Source organism: Peromyscus maniculatus, chromosome 14 (assembly GCF_049852395.1).
Source record: "Peromyscus maniculatus bairdii isolate BWxNUB_F1_BW_parent chromosome 14, HU_Pman_BW_mat_3.1, whole genome shotgun sequence".
Taxonomy (NCBI): domain Eukaryota; kingdom Metazoa; phylum Chordata; class Mammalia; order Rodentia; family Cricetidae; genus Peromyscus; species Peromyscus maniculatus.
Genome location: NC_134865.1, coordinates 45,786,568 through 45,806,625, shown reverse-complemented (window position 1 = coordinate 45,806,625; position 20,058 = coordinate 45,786,568). Strand labels below are relative to the sequence as shown.

General features: G+C 45.4%; 1 protein-coding gene across 2 annotated transcripts in view; it reads right to left on the bottom strand.

The window, feature by feature from the left end:
- The window catches only part of Prkch (protein kinase C eta), a 211,941-nt gene that overhangs the window by 137,428 nt on the left and 54,455 nt on the right, over nucleotides 1-20,058 (bottom strand). For both annotated transcript variants that reach the window (XM_006992732.4, XM_076550877.1), the window contains exon 2: nucleotides 8,310-8,373. In XM_006992732.4, coding sequence (XP_006992794.1) covers nucleotides 8,310-8,373 — 64 coding nt within the window. The remainder of the gene's footprint in view (nucleotides 1-8,309; nucleotides 8,374-20,058) is intronic.

Sequence of the window (20,058 nt, the reverse complement as noted above, 5' to 3'; positions counted from 1 at the left end):
AAGCCCTGAGTTCAGATCCCAAGCAGAAACCTAAGAAGTCAGGTATGGTGACGCACACCTGCTGTCCTGGGGGAGGTAGAAAGAGAGGCAGTGGGGTTTACTCGGTAGGTATAGTCTTACTGAGTTGGTGAGCTCCAGCTTTAACAAGACTAACTTCAAAAAGTAAGGTAGACCATGATAGAGGAATACACTCAACACTGACCTCTAAACTCTACACACACACACACACACACACACACACACACACACACACACACACAATCAATCAATCAATTGATCAATCAATTGATACATGGTTAACCCTATGGATGTTATAACATTTCATTAGTAAATATGAATTTCTAATAGATGTTCATTTTATCTTAAACAACTACAGTACCACAATCACACCTAAATAATGTTAACACTTCCATATAATTACCACCTATAAAAATGCCCCATATATTACACTTGGTTGAAATGTCTCTTTCCTATTATTTTGGCTTTTTTTTTTCTTTCAAATTGTGGTCAAAGAAACCAAACCTGTCTTCTTTTTAAAATGCCCTTACTATGGACTTTGCTGATTATATCACTCGGTCGCATCTGAGATCTTCTCTTGTCCTCTGGAACACATGGTTGCATCTGGAAGCTTGGCCAGATTCAAGACCAGTCTCCCTCCTCACTGATGGCATGGGCTTCCATTAGGTGGGATGTCAAGTGGGGTTTTCATGCTGTCGGCCAAATACTTAAGGTTGAGGATCCCTGAGTCCAGACAAACTCACATTCTCTCCAAATCGTATAATGTCACTGTATTTTCCAATAACATAAGAATACGTCAACATCTTCTTGACCTGTGCTTGAGTAAAGGGATATCATACTTTATTTTTGTTGGTTCCCTTACAAATAAAGCAGCTACGTATTTAATTTGTTACATTTCTGTCACTTCCCTTTACTCCAAAATTCTCTTTGCATGTTCAGCTCTAAGTGAAACCCAGTCCAACACTGTGATAACCATTGGCGCAGCCACAGCGCATCATCTAAGGTCTAGTAAAATCCAGGCCCGATTCACTGCTGCCATAAATCCCAGCTGGATTAGACCATGCGCTCCAGAAATACTTGGCCAAGTAGGAAAAGATTGACATAAAACAGCCTTTTCACAATAACAATGCAGTCAGCCATGTCCCTGACTCAGCACTAAGGGATTCTGCTCCTTACCCCAGGGGTAATACCTTTCTCAGTCATGAGATGTCTTCTGACCTAGTGACTTCCACAGAGCAATGGTTTCTAGAGATTTTTTTAAAATCTATTTTAATGAAGAAACTACTTTTATTCCCAGTGCAAACGCTGCTTTATAAAGTCTTTCATGTTACATTCTTTGTTCAGTCTTCATTACCAAACATTCTCATGTTGACCTGGGGAATGTTACGCAATCTTAGAGAAACTGCCTCGGATACAGTAAGCATTCCAATATTATTATTTCAGTAAGGAGTACATTGGTAAGATGAGCAGTCAATAAGGAAGTCCTCGACAGAGTTTGAGTTGATTTTACACATGATAAGCTAAAGTCTTCAGATGTTGGTGTTCCACAGAGCTACAGCGCTGGTCAGGCCTGGCTCCCTCCTCTTCTCACTGGTCCCTCCATCCATGTTTCTGAGTTCCACCTTGCACTTAGAGCTCGCTCCCAGAAGCAACATTTGGCCAAAGTCCAGACTTCCATTTCCAGTTCAACTCAGACATCTCTTCCTGGACTTCTCACAAATACTCCAAACTCCATCTGCCCAAGCCTAAATTCATTATCCTCCAGCTGATGTTTGTACCCTAGCAATGACCCCAGTTAGCATCTGAGCAACTCTGGAGACTCCTCCTTCATCCCTGGCACTGGGTGGGTTGCCAAGTCCTGTTGCTTTTGATTCCGTACATCGCTCAATACTGCCCATTCTTCTCTATCCCCTCATATTCCAATTTTGCTCAAGCCCAGTAGTTTTCCCTTAGAGTCTCCCAATGGCTCTCTGCATTTGAGCTCTTGCGATCTAACACTCTCCTGCCAAGCCTTTAAAACAACTGACACCAATTAGATCGTGCTCCTCGCTGCTTAAATTCTTCCCCAGGGGCGGAGGAGTCGATCAGTTGGTAAAGTGCTTGATGCTCAAACATGAGGAGCTACATTCCATTCCCATCACCCATGGTTTTTTGTTGTTGTTGTTGTTTGTTTGTTTGTTTTGTTTTGTTTTAAGCCAGATGCACTGGTGCATGCCTGGAATCCCAGAACTGGAGAGACAGACAAGAGGATCCTTGGGCCTGCAGGCCAGCCAGCCTCGCTGAATCAATAAGCTCCAGCTTCAGTAAGAGATGGTCTCACAAAAGCAAGATGGAGAGTGTTTGCAAAAAGACACCCTACGTCAACCTGTGGCCTCCATAGGTGTGTGCACACACCCACACATGCATGCACACACACGTTGCACACACGCTGCATGTACACAAACAGAATCTTCCCTGAGACCCCATCATCACTTCCAATTCTCGAAGTAGTGTGTGACCCTTCAATGCTTGGCACCCTTCCAAGAGTGGAAGATGATACTGTTTAACAGTCACACTGGCAATGACAGATGGGACTGTCCTGTCCCAAGTCTCTTTTTATGTCTCCCATCAGCATGTCTCCACCTTCAGCATCTCCACCCTCCATGTGCCATGCTATCTCTGGGGTACTATCTCTGGGATACTAATACCTCTAATATAATATAAAGGGGGGCTGCTGGAAGCAAGTCCAAGCCAGAAACATGCTCTTAGAGCCAAGTCCAGGCTCTGGACACAGCTGCGGTGGGTGCCTTGGCTGGGAGTCGGGGGAGGATAGAGAGGAGAGAAGAAGAACAGAGGAAAGAGGGAGGGGAGGTGGGAGAGAGAGAGAGAGAGAGAGAGAGAGAGAGAGAGAGAGAGAGAGAGAGAGAGGGAGAGAGAAAGAGAGAGAGAGAGAATGAATATGAATCCCATCTTCTGCATTGACAAGAGAAATGCATTCTGAGGCAAAAGCCACATGAAAGCTCAAACTGAGTCCCAGGCTAGATTCCAAACTGAAAAGACGGTGCTTCCATAGAGACAGAACAGATCTGAGGTTCCTAAAATCAATCCCACACGTAGGTGCCACTGCTCTTAAAGTTTCAACATTGAAGTCTATCTGTCATGTGCAAAATAGGCTCTAGCGTCTTTTAAAATACGCAAGCACACCCAGGTGTGGAGTACTAGGACGGCAAGCGCTGTTCGCACAGTGTCCTTCGTCCATGAACTCGCTGTCTTCGTCATCAGCCACTCTTCGTACTCTTACTGGAGACAGGGAGGGAGAAGGGCTAGTTTAAAGGGAGGTCTGGTTGCCAAAGATGAACTCAGCCTGTCACGCGGGGTCAGCGCCAAACAGAATTGCTACGACCTAACAGAACTCATCCCCCAAATAATCTCTCGTTTCCCCCTTCTCATCACTACAGCTTAGAAATAAGCACAGAGAGGAGGTCAGGTGTGTCCTCAGGTCGGCACAATGAAGGAAGATACATCTTAGTGGCATCCCGTCCAAGAGAGCTACTGTGGACCTTAAAAACACCCCGCAGTGTCCGCAGCTACGTCGAGCCTGTCGTGGCAGGTGTGACTGAATGTCACTGGTCCCCTCCAGCAATGCAGGAAGGTGAGACCACACTTGCAGAATCTCACCCACTCCCCTTCCGGCCTCTTTTCTCACCGCTGGGTTCCCCTGCACCACGGCTGGTGCATGTAATACTTCAACAGAGCAAAGAGTAACTCCATCCCCCCCTCCCCCCCCCCCCCCCCCCCCCGATAAAGCAAAAGAGAATTGCTAAGGACAGACAGAAAACCTTCAAACTGTTGTCCGGGTGATTTTTGTATGTCTGAGGAGACCAGACTTTCTGCTAAGTTCAGTGCTTCACATAAGGCACCATTTAATGGACAGGGCCGACATAGTGCAAACCTTACCACTAAAACCATTTCTCCATATGAGTAAGACTAGCTGGTGGAGAGGAAGGGAGAAGACTGCTTCTCAAAGCAACTGGAACCAACTTGCAAAACATCAACGCCACACATGCAAACAACCTGCGTGCTTAAAAATCTCCACAGGACTTTAACAATGGTAGAAAACCTTGTAATGAACTAAACTTCCCACTGAGTAATTGAAATATCTGGACAATATTTTTAAAATAGCTAGTTGAAAATAGAAGAACCAAAGAACAATCCAAACCAGGCGCAAACCAGAGGGAATCAGACACCCCAAAGAAGGGAACTCCAGGGGGCAAGAGCCCTGTTTGTACGCGTCTCTCTAGATTATGCTCCCAAGCTACAAGGGAAGCCACAGTTCTATCAGCTGGAGGTACAATTCAGGACCACCAGATGACCAGGCATGGAGGAAATCATAGACAGGACAGGGCCACAGACAGGACGTCAGTCTGTCAACTTCTGAAATCCACACATCTTCCTTAACTGTGTATGTACAAGGAAGACTCAAGATGTCCTGAAATTGTGGGAGCTAAAACATTAAAAAGTTAAAAGGGTCGGGCAGTGGTGGCACACGCCTTTAATCGCAGCACTCAGGAGGCAGGGCCAGGCGGATCTCTGTGAGTTCGAGGCCAGCCTGGTCTACAGAGCAAGATCCAGGACAGGCACCAAAACTACACAGAGAAACCCTGTCTCAAAAAAAAAAAAAGTTAAAAGGACTTAAAGTCCTTGGGATTTCCAGTGAATCACCAGATTGGCTGTGGTTGGTGAGTAAGCGTTGTGCCCTAGGACTGTAAAACTGGTCCCGGACTAAGAAGAATGAAACAGTTCCATTCTTGAAAGACTCCATGCCTTTAAGGGGATCGGCCAATGATGTAACTACTCACTAGTGAACAAAAGAAAAAAAAGGAGGAGGAATCCAAGAAGGCCTGTATAGGACACTCTCAGTAAGGAAAAGCACTTGCCAGAATTTAACAGCCACTCATACTTTAGAAAAAATAAAGGAGCTCAAAGATAAACAAGAATTAGAAAGGGCTTCATTTTCAGCAAGTCGACCTGCGATATACCTAAAGCACCAGCTAAAGAGCCTGGTGCTTAAAGATTTGCCATCTTAAGAAAAGGGACATACGATTACGATGGTGCATGCCTATAACTCCAGCTACTCGGCAGGCTGAGGCAGGAGGATGGCAAGTTCTTCCTGCTTAGAACCGGTAGGTCTGAGACAAGGCCGCAGTGACCTGGGGATACACTGAGGCATTTAAAAGGGCATAAGCACGTAACTTGTGTTTGTTCACAGACGCCACGGATACTACACAAGCACACACAAACACAGCTATTAGAAAGCAGTGTGTATTTAGTAATAAGGCCACAGCATAAAAAGCCATTGTCCCCCCCAAAAAAACACTTCTATACACTATTTTTAAAACGAAATCCTCAAAATTCCATTTCCAACATCACGAACCTTGACATAGGTAGCAATAAATTTTTTTTAAAGCATGAGCAAGCTCTATATCAAAAATTATATAATACTAATCATTCTAATTATACTGCTGAGCAACGTTCAAAGCCATCATGGGGAGAGGCATACCGTGTTCATTGACTCGAAGACCCTTACAATGAGTAAGGTGCCAATCTGCTCAAACTGATCTAGCGAGCCAACCCAATTTCATTTCAAAGTCCAGAGGCTCCTCGTGTGGAAACAATAAGCTGAAGCCAAAGCAGACATCAAAATTCCAAATACTGAGGATAGCTAACACAACCTTAAGTAAGAAGCAAACGGGAACACAGCTAGGGTCCTCACAGGGCTGAAGCTTGAGTCTTACTACCAATTGACATTGAAGAGGGAGGGCAGTGTGGTATCAGCCAACCATGACCAAACAGATCAGCAGAACAGAACAGATCACCCAGAAACAGACCCACCCATGGGAGCACTTGATTTTCAACACAAGTTCTGTGGTTGTTCAGTGGGAATGGGAAGCTTGGACTACAGTGGTCCTGCAGGAACACATTCGTGCCTGTGAAGATGCTCTGAATTCCGGTTACATCATGGACATTAAGGTGACACACGGACAACAAAGTAAAAGTGAAACCACAAGAATCCAGAATAAAACACGTGACTGTCTTGGCGAACTCCCCACGATAGACTTCGTAAAGAAGACACAAAATGTATAAATTATAAAAGACGATGCTAACACATGGAGCTTTGCCGTAACTAAAAACTTCCAAATTCTAAAAAAATAAAAATAAAAACCTAAATTAAAAGCTTGGCAGGTTGAGGCAGACGGATGACAAGTTTGAAGGCTTACCTGGGCAACTTAGTAAGATCCTATCTCAAAAAGAGAAGGTAAAAGAAGTCTAAGAACCAAGTGGTGATGGCGCACACCTTTAATCCCAGCATTCAGGAGGCAGAGCCAGGCAGATCTCTGTGAGTTCGAGGCCAGCCTGGTCTACAGAGAGAAATCCAGGACAGGCACCAAAACTACACAGAGAAACCCTGTCTTGGAAGGAAAAAAAAAGAAGAAGAAGCCTAAGCATGAGCAGAGTGTAGGTCACTTGCAGAGCACACACAAGACTCCGATGCCAATCCCCAGTAGGGAGACAAGAAGGGATGCACAGGGAGACTGGGAAAAACACTTGTCATACATATTTACACAAAAGCCTCCTGTTAAGAAAACATAGGAACTCCCATGAATTGTGGTAAAAAGGCATTTTCATCTAACTTGGGGCTAGGGGCTGCCTCCATCATGGAGTGCTCTAGAGAGCAAGCATGAGGCCTTAGGTTTAATCCTCAGCATAAAAGAAAAATCACAAATAGTTCACAATGTTTGGAGAACAGGGCAGAAGACTTAAAGGAACACATCTATTAAAGAAATATAAGCCGGATGGTGGTGGTGGTGGTGGCGGCGGCGGTGGCACACGCCTTTAATCCCAGCACTCGGGAGGCAGAGGCAGGCAAATCTCTGTGAGTTCGAGGGCTACCAAGTGAGTTCCAGGAAAGGCGCAAAGCTACACAGAGAAACCCTGTCTCAACAAACAAAACAAAAGAAAGAAAGAAAGAAAGAAAGAAAGAAAGAAAGAAAGAAAGAAAGAAAGAAAGAAAGAAAGAAATATAAATGGCAGAGAAGCCCATGAGAAAGTTCTCCATATCAGTAGCACACATATTTCAACCACAAAGCCACAGTTCCCATCCACCAGAGCACTGAAGGTCAAAAAGAAGGATCACACCAAGTATTAGTGAGAGCATGGAGGGCCTAGAACACTCATAGGCTGTAGAGAGGGTGTAAGAAAACAGGACCACTTCAGATAACCATCTTGAGACTCATAAAACTAAACACACATCCACACTAAGACCTAGCAAGTCTGCTCTTATCAATTTACCTAAAAGCAATAAAAAGTGTGCATTCACAAAACTTAAGTTCAAGAATGCTTACAGAAGCACTATTCATAATAGATAATGACAGGGAAACCCCCAAGGTCTAAACAAACGGGTGCTAGAGTTATGTAATGAAATATTATTATCAATAAAGATAAAAATACTGATGTGTACAATGATATGAATGAATCCTTCAGAAATGATGATAAGCAAAAGAAACTAGACCCCCAAAATGACACGCTATACAATTCCATTTACACAAACTTCTAGAATGGGCAAAAATACTCCACAGGAGTAAGAAAGCATTGTACTTATTACCCTGGACAGCAGGAGTGACCAATAGAAAGCATAAGGGAATCCTCAGAAAGGCAGAGAGGTTCTGCATCTTGGATTGCAGAGCTGATTTACTGGGTTATTTACTGAATTATTTGAAAGATCAAATTGCTCACACTGGATCTTTCACTTCACCATACACAATTTTTGCCTCAATTTTCAAAAATGGTTTTTGGTTATGAGGGACAGTTTGGTAGCACCAACTAAGGCACAGGATCTCTCAAGGGATAAGAATAAAGTGGAGATTATGAAAAAGAGAACATGATCCTCAAATTTCTTCTAGAGGCAAACTAAAACCTGGCACAAGACCAGAACTCTGAAGTAGAATTTAATAGGCATGACTCAGAAGAAACAAAACAATCCCGCAGTTCAGCTAGGAGACGACGGATAACAACTAAAAGTCAGTGAGTGTGATAACAAAACCCAAGACTGACAGTTCTGCAAAAGACATTGAACTTGGCAATCTGAACGGGTAGACTTCTGGGCAAGGGAGTTCAGACAGCCCAAGTTACATGGGAGGTTTTAAAGCACCCTTCCAGGAATGCTCCTGCTGTAATTTCCATCGATAGACATTCCTCTTAATTATGGGCTGAAATTACACATGCACCAGAAACCACTCAAAACTCATTCTTACCTTCAGTGAAACTCCCTGTTAGGGTTATTACCACAAACACTTTCCCCTCGGGCTCCAGATCCACCTAGAAAGAAAAAAAAAAAAAAGAGCATATATTTTAATATTGAATTGCTTTTTGTGCATCTTAAATAATTCTTTACAGAGAGGCCTAACTGCATAAATCACAGTCACAAACCGAAACTAAATCTTTCATTGCACAATAGAGAGACAAAGAAATAAGTGGAATCTTGAGGAACGGTGGAGCTGGGAAACCAACGATCTACTGAGAGCTTCCTCTTGAATTCCCTTCCCTCCCTCGTCTGCATCACTGGATGCACAGGAGCGAGCATGCACTTGCTTCTTGCTTCGGAGCCCCCACATCTTATGCACGTCTCTACTAGGAGCAATTAAACCACATTGCAAGTAAGTGAGCCAGAGAAACAATGGCAATGTAGAAGGAGTTGAGGAAGTGTGGCTTAGTCAACTCCAAAGGTCTAGTTTTAGGAAGTGAAATGTCTGGAGTCTCCATCTGTTTCGACCAGTACAGTCCATGACAAAGATCAGTTACTTTTGACAGCTCAACAGCCATTGAGGTTATCTATCAGCTGAGACATCAAGACTGCATTCTAAAGACCCTCACACAGCAGGGCACCCAGGATGGAACCGCGCCCTGCAGACCTGCTGCATCTCCATATACCTGAGCTGGCAGGCTCTGACCTCTTCCTTCAAGATGCTAAACTCACTGTCCACCCACATTTCAAAACCCTGCAGCATGAGATGCTTGTGGATTAAAACGAGTGCATTTACAAATGTCCTCACATCCTTCTCATTCAGCTCATGGCTCCACTTCTGAAGCCTTTGACCTTTCCCCTACAAGAAGAAAGTCCAGCTAAGTATAGACATGATGACCTCTGGGGGCAGAACAGCACTTTAAATAAGCTGCAAATTGCATGATACAACAGAGGACTCCTGCACTGGAGGACCTGTCTGATTCTACTGCAGGTGGCAATGGAGTGGCCCCGTCCTCCACCATCTGAACGTCCCTGTTCGCTGAGAGTTCACATGAGGCATTTCTGGCCCAGCTTCCATCACAGAACTTAACCATGCTACTGTAAGGATTTTGGTCCTTAATTACATCACCATCCTGTGATGGCGTCCCAGTCTAAAAAGCGGGTGGGCCCTCTGTGCGCCCCACTCTTCTCTTTCCGCTCTCTCCTTCTGTCTGTCTTTTCTCTCTCTCTCCCTTTCTCTCTGCCCCCACCCCAATAAAGCTCTAAAAAAGGTAACCATGGCTGTGATTCTTCTGATCAGCACGCTGCTCATTGCTTTAATTGTATCTACAGGTAAACAAAGACCCCTCAAAGTGCACTGGTCTTTGCCAAGTCACTCCCTTACATCACACTCCCATTGGATACTTTTCACAATACAATGTGGCTGCTTTCTACTCCCTGAAGGCTTTTACCTCTAGACCGTGGCAGCCAGTTCTTAAACTCTGCCTTTCTCTGCACGGAATCTGTGCCCAGTGAGATTACCATGCTGCCAATCACTTCTATACTCAACTCAACCTGCCTGTATCGTGATGAACACTAACTTACAATGTCATGTTAACTACCTTGACGCCACTTGCGAGCCTCCGCTGAGTGCTTCTGAAAATAACTGTCTCTGGAGAGATGACTACACAGGACGTCGGTGTCTCATTGTCTCCACTCTCCGCCTCGACTTGTTTCAAGTCAAAAAGATGTTATTTTTAAATGCCACTCCCTCACCTTCAGCAAAAAGGCCTGACAAAGAAGGCGTACACACACTCAGCCCCACAGCGCAATCCGCTGTGCATGCTGGTGCAGCCACTGATAGCCTGCGGACAGACAGACTGCCCGGCCCCCTCTGCCATCCTACACCCACAACCAGCATGTGAACCTTTGCCAACAACACCCAGAGGACCCACAAAGATGGCCACTTCATCCCCACGGGCTAGGAGCTCTCTGATGGATGTCAGGAGGTCACACAACCTAGAGTCAGGTGCTCACACACAGAGAATGGGCTTGCCTCTTCGTTTTTCCCAAGCATTATCGTCATCATGACAGCCCGGTGTCAAGCCCCATCTTCAAGCCTTGTCTGTCTGAAGCAGATGTGCTAGGACAGGGGACCCAAGCACAGGGTTTCAAACTGTAGGCCAAGGCTTAATCATAGGGATGGGAAAACAAGTTAGTATATTGTTCATTGAAGGGATTTATAAACAGAATCTCACAGGACAGAAAATGTAAACATGGCAAGTGTTAAGGAAAAGCACTATTTTGTAAAACTTTGTGTGCACATTTTTGTGTGTGTACACGTGTGCACATGGGTATACATGCAAACATGTATATGTGGAGGTCAGAGATCAACATGGGGAGTCTTCCTGCTCTCTGCTGTGTTTTGAAGACACAGTCTCACACTGAACATGGAGCTCGTACCTGGCCAATGAGCTCCAAGAACCTACCTGTCCCTGCCTTCCACACATGCACGACAATTTCCATGTGGTGCTGAGAGTCCAAGTTCAGGCCCTCAAAGTTGTGAATCAGGTACTTTGAGGATTGACACATCTCCCCGGGCCCCGATTTCATGAACTTTTTGTTTGCATTTTGATATGCATGTAAGAGTGTACTGGGTTTTAATGTAAAGATGCATTCTCTACTGTGTCATAAAGAAACCTGAGGTCTTGGAGCTGGTAGGATGGACTGGCTATTGTCACTTACTCACGGTGTCTGCTTTGACATCCCCCTTGAGAGCTGACTGCCTCTGTCAACAAAGGACTGCTTTATTCCTATATTTCACAGGAAGCTCTATGAGCAGAAATAGAATGAGATCAATGATTTCACTCGTGGACACTAGTTCTCCCCTCCCCAGTTCTAGTGGAAACTGTCTCTCCAATCAGACTGCAACACCTAGAGCAGCTCTTGACCTTTGGTTCAGCTAGTACCCTACCCCCACTTACAGGGTGCACTGGTGACCTAGGATTAGTGAACCAGAGTACAAGTCCCAACAACCACCATGACAGACTGAGATGGTTAGCCATGTCAGCTTGACATGATTGAGAATCACTGAGGAGAACAAGCCTATGGGCACATCTATGAGGCACTGTCTAGACTAGCTTAACCGAGGTGGGGAAGCCCACCATCCATGTGGGCAGTACCATTCCCTTGGCTGGTGTCCTGGACCAAAGGTAAGAGGAAAAAGCAAGCTGAGCCCAGATGTTCATCACTTTGTGCCCCCTGACTGCAGATGGAATGGGACGGGCTGCTTCAAGTTCCTGCTGCCAGGAATTCCCCACCACGATGGACTGTGGACCAAAACACTCCCTTCCTTGTTGAAGTTGCTCCTGTCAAGTATTCTACAACAGCAATATGTAACTAATACATCAGCCTAGAACAGACACCGTCCCTGTCTGGCTATTGGTGCAACGTAACTCTCTCCTCTTGGTCACTGCTAGTTCAAGTTTGGGTACGAAATTTAAGTAGATCCAACTAGGAATTCTAGATATGCAAGAAAGAGTCAATGTCTCACTTCCTGCTTAACTTCACTCTAGGACATCAACTTTGAAGTATCATCTGGCACCCTTGATATCGCACAAAACTAGAGGATGAGGTGAAGAGGAGAAAGCTGAGAGGTAGAAGGAGACCGAGTTTTGATACTATTTCAACCCATGGCTCCTGTCATGCTCTCGTCTTCTTGAGTTTTATTATTTGAGCTCATTAACCCCTCTTTCATTATCCAGCCACCTTGAATAGGGTTTCCTATCACTCACACCCAAAAGTCTTACTCACATCCCAAGAAAAAGAGAAGACACCAAAAATGTAACTAATACATCCCTTCTGCATGCTATCTCTTCTACTGTGATGCTCTGCCTCACTACATCATTTAAATAGCTCTTCCAGTCTCATCTCACCCTCCTGTCAAATCCACCAACTGGTCCATCATCATCATCCACACACAAGCGTGTTCATCACAGTTGATTTCTCAGTAGCATTTGATCTTGTTGGCAGTTTCCTTCCAGACTCTGTCTCAGGATCACCGCTTCTGGACATCACTCTTTCAGGGCCCTCCTCACTCTTCTTTAGTTTTCTCAAGCTCCTGTAACACACTCTCTCATGCTCTCTGTGTCTCTGTCTGTCTGTCTCTTTCTTTCTTTTCTCCATGATCTCACTAGAATTGTTGTTGTTGATGATGTTGTTGTTAATAACCACTCTGACTGGAGTGAGATGACATTTCACTGTGGCTTTGATTTGTATGTCTTCAGTGGCACTGCGTATTTTGGCCATCTGTATACCCTCCCTCAAAAAGACATATGGTGGTTGTATCCACAGGAATCCATGTTGCTCTAATACCTCCTTACCCTAGCGCATCCTCTGCATCTGTCTGGGAGCAATGCTGGAAGACAATTAGACTCTAGAGCTCCATTTGTCCTCTCTAGTCTGTGGCCCTGCGTAAGTCATTCAACATCTCTGAGAGACACAGGGGGAAGTGTTAAATACGCAGACACCAAGACCCTACCAACAATCCACAAACTGAATTAAATGGGGAAAATGGGTGGCGAAGGGAGGCGTGCGGGGGGGAGGGGGGTGGAACTGATACTTTTCAAAGTTCCTGAAGGCTCTGACGCCGTAGTCAGACTTTGAACCATCACCTAGGAATCCTGAGTTAGGTGATCTCTGAGAACTTTAATGCTTCTGATTCCACGCTCGCCTGAGTTTCCAGTTACCACAGAATCACTGAATCTGCCATTCTTGTAACCTCCAAAACTGAACATCTGGGAGCCTCTCTAGCTCGGCATACCCTGCGGATCTGTCTTTTCAACCTCTGCAACACTGGAGCATCCCATTCCCACAGGATTCTGTGTCTTCCAGGTGTGAGCACCATCCCCAAAGCACACACAAAGCCAGCAAAGAATGTCTTCACCTGGCTATCCAAGGACCCTTTCCAAAGTGCCTCTCTCAGCGTCCCCCATCCTTCCTGGGGCCTTCGGAATAAAACAGCCTCCTCTACAGGCTTTCAAGAATACATGGGTTCTCACTGGTGTGCCAATCACTAACCTTTCCAAACCTCTCTTTGCAAATTCCATCCTGTGAACCTGCTCTTCAAGTCACGCCTGTCCCCTCCATCCATTACACAGCCACACCTCTGCTCCTGCGATGTGAGACTTGGGAAGCTTCTGTTTCTTCATATCACCTAATCATGCGTTGACACCTTCGCAAGATGCCTCCCAGCATGGGGCCACTGCCAGCTGCTCAGGATTTACCATTGTAAGGTTGTAAGTGGGATGGCCCACCAGGCACACCATAGAGGAGGAAAGTGCCCAGGAGCAGTGGGGAGGCATGGCTGTCAGGTTCCCAGAGAGACCCTGATATCCACATGGATCCCACCAATCTTAAATTCTGATCTCCACCACTATCTTAATGGCCACTCCTATTCTTGAATAATTACTAAATTTTCATGCATGTGTATCTCAGCACTTGCTAGAAGTCGGCAAGTTCCAATCAGGGAGCTCCTGACACTTTGTTCTCCCAGAAGCACAGCAGAATTCTTGGAAGCATGTACCCACTCAACAAATACAGATTGGTGTGGTGTAGTGAGCTCAAAAGGAAGGTCACTTGACCTCACCGATAAAATAAAAAACAATGGTCGTTATTGCAGTATAAAACACAGAGCTTTATTTAAAAAAAAAAAAAAAAAGTAACAGGGCCAATCAGATGGCTCAGAGGGCAAAGGCACTTGACCGCACCTAATAATATGAATTTGATCCCTGGACTCCACATGGTAGAGGAAGAGTATGCCAACTCCTGCAAACAGCTGTCTTCTACCTCTACACCTGCACCATCACACACACACACACACACACACACACACAGAGAGAGAGAGAGAGAGACAGAGACAGAGACAGAGACAGAGACAGAGACAGAGACAGAGAGAAAGATAGATGCACACACGTATGCACTCCACTCCCAAACAAATGATTAAATGTAAAAAAAAATAATAATAATAACAATGATAGTACTCAGACATATCAGGGTATATGGCCCACCACTTAGTTAGTTATACTCAGCCAGCATCCCACCCCTACACCCTTAGTCAAAGTCTGTGCCCACAGCGGCATCCCTTGGCAGAAGTCGTACGAGTCGCTTTCATCCCTGGCTCAGCCTCCATGAGGTGTTCTCTAGAACCCTCCTAGCATCAGTGTTCCATGATTATAAACAGGCTTGACTAACAGCCTGTGCACACGACTCCAGGGAAACACTCATTTAATTAACCGATAATAGCTTATAATCATTTCCTTTCACAAAAGGCATTAGAATTGATCACAGGCAGGAAACCGCCATCTCCTCAATATCCATCTCAGCCTGGATTAAGCAGAGGAATCTGGCATATTAAAAGGGGAAAGGCTTTGATCTGAGCAAACGGTGTACGGTGCCTGTAGGCTGCATGAGAGACATCTACGAGAAGAAGGTCCATATACCTCAAATTACGGGCTAGGTGGCTCTTTTATTGCTTTTTTAATTCTTGCATGAATAGCAAAGGAACCTGAGACTGTGGTAAAGCATCCCATCGTTCCCCTAAGACTAAACCATCAAGCTTATGTTGAGAGTGCCAGTTCTTACAGGACTGTATCAGGGACCCATAGGAGATGGGACGCCTGTGTTCTCTGCTAAAACAGAGCAGCTTCCTCTTGAACGTCACCGATGTGCTGAGTCCTTACTAAGTCCCTGACCATCATCACCTCTCACCTTCACCGTCTGCAGGCTAAGTGCCACCGTGGCCATTTAATAAATGGAAAGATGGAGTCACAGTGGCGTTCCAGAACTAGCCACGGTCACCCAAGCCTGGAAGGCCAGGTCAAGGTTTAAATCCTGGAAAGATCCCCCACTCTTGTCTCATCAGCCTCCCTCCAGGCTCCTACAGCCCAGTGCCCATAGGTCTGTGTGTCTGCCTGCTGCTCAAACCCAATGCCAGCCTGCATGGCATAAGGTCACCACATCACCGGCTCCTTGGAACCCAGCAAGATTTATGGCATCGTCACCTGAGGGTGCTTATTGCCCTCTCCCCACCCCAGTTTTCTAGCCTCACCTCCCTACGCCTGAGAACAGTGGGGGTGGAGTCAACCTGATGGCCTTTCTCCCCGGGGACTCCCATCAGGAGCCGGAGCTGCTGAGGAAGAAGAAGCATCCATGCTGGGACTCGTGAGAAGTGATGGGTAGTTCAGGTCCTATTAGTTAGTGGCTGGGGAGCCTGAGCTGGCTCCACATGCTGCAAGTACACAAGACATCCCTCTAGAGGAAAGAGTTTAGGAGGGGAAGGGGCGGCTGAGGCAAACACAATGAGCCTGCTCACTGTCTGTTGTCTCCACAGCGCTCACATTCAGTTTTATGTGCTTTAGGCACATGAAAAAGAGCCACGGCTGAAAAACTACTAGAAAACAATGACTGTAAAAAAATCTGACTGATTTAAAATGGTAAAAAAAAAAAAAAAAAAAAAACCCACTCCCTTTATTTCAGTGATGAAACTGTTGGTCATTCCTTGTCCTGCTAAAACTAGGCTCTGCTCTGTCTACGACTTGCAAAGACATTTGAAGACTCATAACGTTTCTGTTTCTAAAATACAAATGTTTTGAAGGCTCAAAACAACGCTTACACACCCACTCCCAGCAGCTAAACACACAGAGTCAGTAGAAATTTACATTTGGGATCCCTCACAGCTCAGGCTCATTTTCTCTAAACTTTCACATGAAAAGTTTATCTTCCAAAAGAAAAGAAAAAAATCTTTTTCACATACACCCAAAGAAATTTTTCAAAGTTTCTTTCACACAATAGAAAGGAATCAATAAGCAATATTGGATCATATCCCTGAAAACTAAAACATTTTTTTTCTCTTCCAAACAGAAGACTAAAAGCCTAAATGACCCACTCTATATCATGGTGGTATGTGTGTGTGCCTGTGAGCGTGCACATATGTGCACACATTTCACTTCTGACTCTACTATTGAAGGGATTGAAATTGTAAATGAAACAGACACGTTATGGTTTTCAAACACTTTCTTCTACAATTCTTCCCCCTAAATCCACAGGTATTTAATCCTGCAACCCTTTTTGAATGAAGATGGAGGCTCTGAGAGGATGTGCCTGGTTCATCAGGACAGTCAGGGCTTATGGTGTCCCTGAGGAACCAAAAAAAAAAAAAAATGGACCACATTCTTTAAAAAAAAAAGTCAAATGCTCTATCCACTCTTGAAACCAAAGTAGTGTTTCGGGCTTCTACTCTGCTCCAGTTACTCCAAGAGCTCACACCAGAGCAGATGCTGAGGTGGGAGAGGGGGACCCCACCAGCTTTATACACTCTCCATACCGCAGATCTCCTACAAAGAGCACTTCTGCACGAGTCCGTTGTGTCTCTTTTCTGGTATTCTGAGTAGAGCCTTTTTTTTCTGCTGGGTAAGGTCTTCCCAAATGAGATGAAAGGGGTGGGTGTCTCTGTGACCCTGATGGAGGGAGGATGTACCCATGCTTGCTCTTCCTATCCCATGGCCTCACAGTCTGCCGCTCTTTTATTAACCATCTTTATGGGTTCAGAACTGGACCTTTTCTTTTTTTAAAGGGGACTTGCCACAGGAAAGGAGAAATATTAGGCTAGGATATCTCAGTCCTAATGAAATAATTATTCCCTTGTGCCCCGCCCCCAGCCCAACAGTTTAATCTAAAGATGTTGGATATCTTAAAATGATACAAATAATCCCAGAGTTTTTCTATACTCTTGGTTCTTACTATTCAATTGTAATAGAGGAAGAAGGTAAAGGCCCTAGCAAAATCAAGCAAGTAATCAGAGAAAAATCAAAGCATTACAAGGTGCTTTCTACACCTGTCTACTTAATGGCTCGCTCACTGGGTTATCTTCGGAAGACTCAATCAAAGAGCACAGTAGAAAGCACATCAGGCCCAAACACCTACCTCCATAGTATTTTATGATCTCTTTACTCCCTTTGATCTTCCAGAGGAAGAGAGACGAAACCCCACAAGAGATGGGACCATGCCTAGAAATTCTGCAAGCTGTTTTCAAGGGGACAGGGGACAGGCATGCAGGTAGGGATGCAGAGGGCTGATCAGGGTTACTCATGGATAAATGCAGGCTGTTAAGTGAGGTCAGAAACAGGGCTGAGGACCACTATAATCTGGTGACATGCTAGAGGCTGGCCCTGACCCTGGGGCAACAGGGAGGTGAGTGCTGAGAGGCTTCAATCAACAAAGTCACAGCATCATCCTTACATGTCAGACCCTTACACACAGGATGAGGGTGTTGAAAGTGGAGAGAAGATGATGGTGGTGGGTACATATTAAAAAGCTTTTCCAGTGTCATAGTGAAGGATGCTGTTGACCTGAACTAAGTCTGCATTGGAAAGGGGGTTGTGGAAAAGAGAACACCCAGGAGGGAGCAACATCCAGACATGCCATGTAAAGGTGATGGCATGCCCAGGACCACGGGCAATTCTTAGTGCCATGGACTGAGCCAGGAGCTCCATGGGAGTGAACAGGACTGGAAAAAGAATTTAATTGCCTCTGTTTACTGAACACCCACTGGGTTGTCCTTAGCCACTCTGGAAGCTCGGGTGATAGCGGAGGGAGATGACATGATACGGACAACATCCTGGCACAGTCCCAGCTGAGCAAGCAGCAGCTACGTGATGCGTGCCACTCAGACCAAGAGAAGAGAGAGCACTGGGCCACCAGAATGCTCTCCCTGGGAAGTGTCACCTACACTGAGACCCAAAGGCAAGTCATGAGTGGAAGGTGAGATCATTCTGAGTCGGGGGCCTGTGGTGAGAAGACAGAGCCAGCATGGGAGCTTACACTAGAGGGGCCCTGGAGGAGCGTGCAAGAGAAGGAAAAGAAAAGGTAGGAATAGATGCACCCAGGTGACTCCAACCCTGTGATGAAGGCCAAGGGGGAACCAGGGGTGAAGCACCAGGTAAAATGATGGAGATTAACAGGCAGAGGGGCGGGGTTATCTACTAAACCAGTGAAGCGCAAGTCACGGTCTAGAAATAGGGATGGTTTCAGAAGAGCACAATCAAGGAAAACCACGTGAAGAGGACGAACGAAGACAAAGGCCAAAGGGATGTCATCTTAAGTGACCCAGAAGAAAAGTCAGTAAACGGTGCCCTGGGGCCCATTTCAACATGCTGCCAATTTTTGTTAAGTCACATTTTACTGAAACACAGTCACACCTTTCTTAGCCTCAGATTATCTATGAGTGCCTTTGCTCTAAGGCACCCATGATTCTAGTCATGTGCCATACGACGACAATTCTCCAAGGACAGACAGCTGATACGACAGTGGTCCTGTCAGACCATAATGAAGCTGAAGAGTTCCTATCTCTCAGTGACATCTTAGGGATGGTGACGTCTCAGCTTATGGCACCATGGGTCTGTGGCGATGTTGAGGTAAACAAACCCACTGTACCGTCAGTGATAGAAGAGTACAACATGTGCAATTATGTCCTACCCATAACACCTGGTAACAGACAGCTGGGTTATTGGATCGTGCGTTTCTATAGTACGCTTGCCATCATTTGGAAATATACTCCTACTTACCAAAAACCACCTCACTGTAGCACAGCATGCATGCTGCAGGCACCTACACCTCCCATCTGCTTCTCGGGTCTCCTGATAGCATCAGGAGCACAGGCTCAGGGATAAATCTCACCACCTAGGTCCGGGTTACTGCCTTTGATGACGTTCGACGACAAAAATGCTCAACAGCCTATTTCTCAGGATGTACCCCATCATTAGGTAACACATGACTATAGCAATGACAAAGATTTTATTGTCCACAAAGCCTTTTACACACACACACACACAACAACAACAACAACAACAACAAAAACTTGCCAAACTCTGTCTCCATTAATCACCCAGGGAACTCTGAGGGAAAGAGCCTGTTTCAGAAGGAAGGAAGGGAGTTTAAGTTTGGACACAAAGGTCCTGAAATAGAAACAACTGCCAAGAAGTTAGAAATAAAGGCAAAACATGGAGTGAAGACAATACCGGGGTGATTATTGGGGGCTCTTCCTCAAAAGGTAATCACTAACATTGATAAAAACCCTTCTGGAGGGGTGACAGGAAAGGAAGAGATAAACCCACGGAGAAGGAGGAAGAGAAGAGAGGAGATGCCACTCTGAGGGGTGGGAAGTCTGGTGCTGGGGGACCTCGGAGAAAGTTCAACAAAGGAAGACACCAAATGCCACAGAGAAGAGTGAAGGTAGCTTTCATGGGCCTACTAGACGTGGGAAATGGAGGAAAAGGTAGACTCCATTCATAACGCCTACCTCATCTCCAGCAGGCCGGGGTGGAGGGGGGAGGTTTCTTTATGCAGCAAGGAATATTAAGTCTTGTGTAGTTTAATGATGTCAGCAGATAAATTTAGAAGGGTTGGGCTAAAGGTTGTTGATACCAGGTGAAGAGTTGAAAGGCTAATTTCAAAATATTAGACTAGCAACCATCTAAGCGAGAGGCTAAAGGACAAGCCACGGGAGGAACAGACTGGATTATAGAAGAGACCAGAGTGAGTGCTAAGAAGAAAAGCAAGAGAACTCTATGGCAAAAGCTTGGAAAGGAATCCAGTAGCTGAAAGACTGTAAGGTTTGTCCTGGAAGAATCTAGAAGGGCAGCTAGTTGGGGACGACACTGGATTTCAAGTGTACTGACTGTACAGGGAAATCTTACACAGAAATGCATGCCAAAGAGAGACAT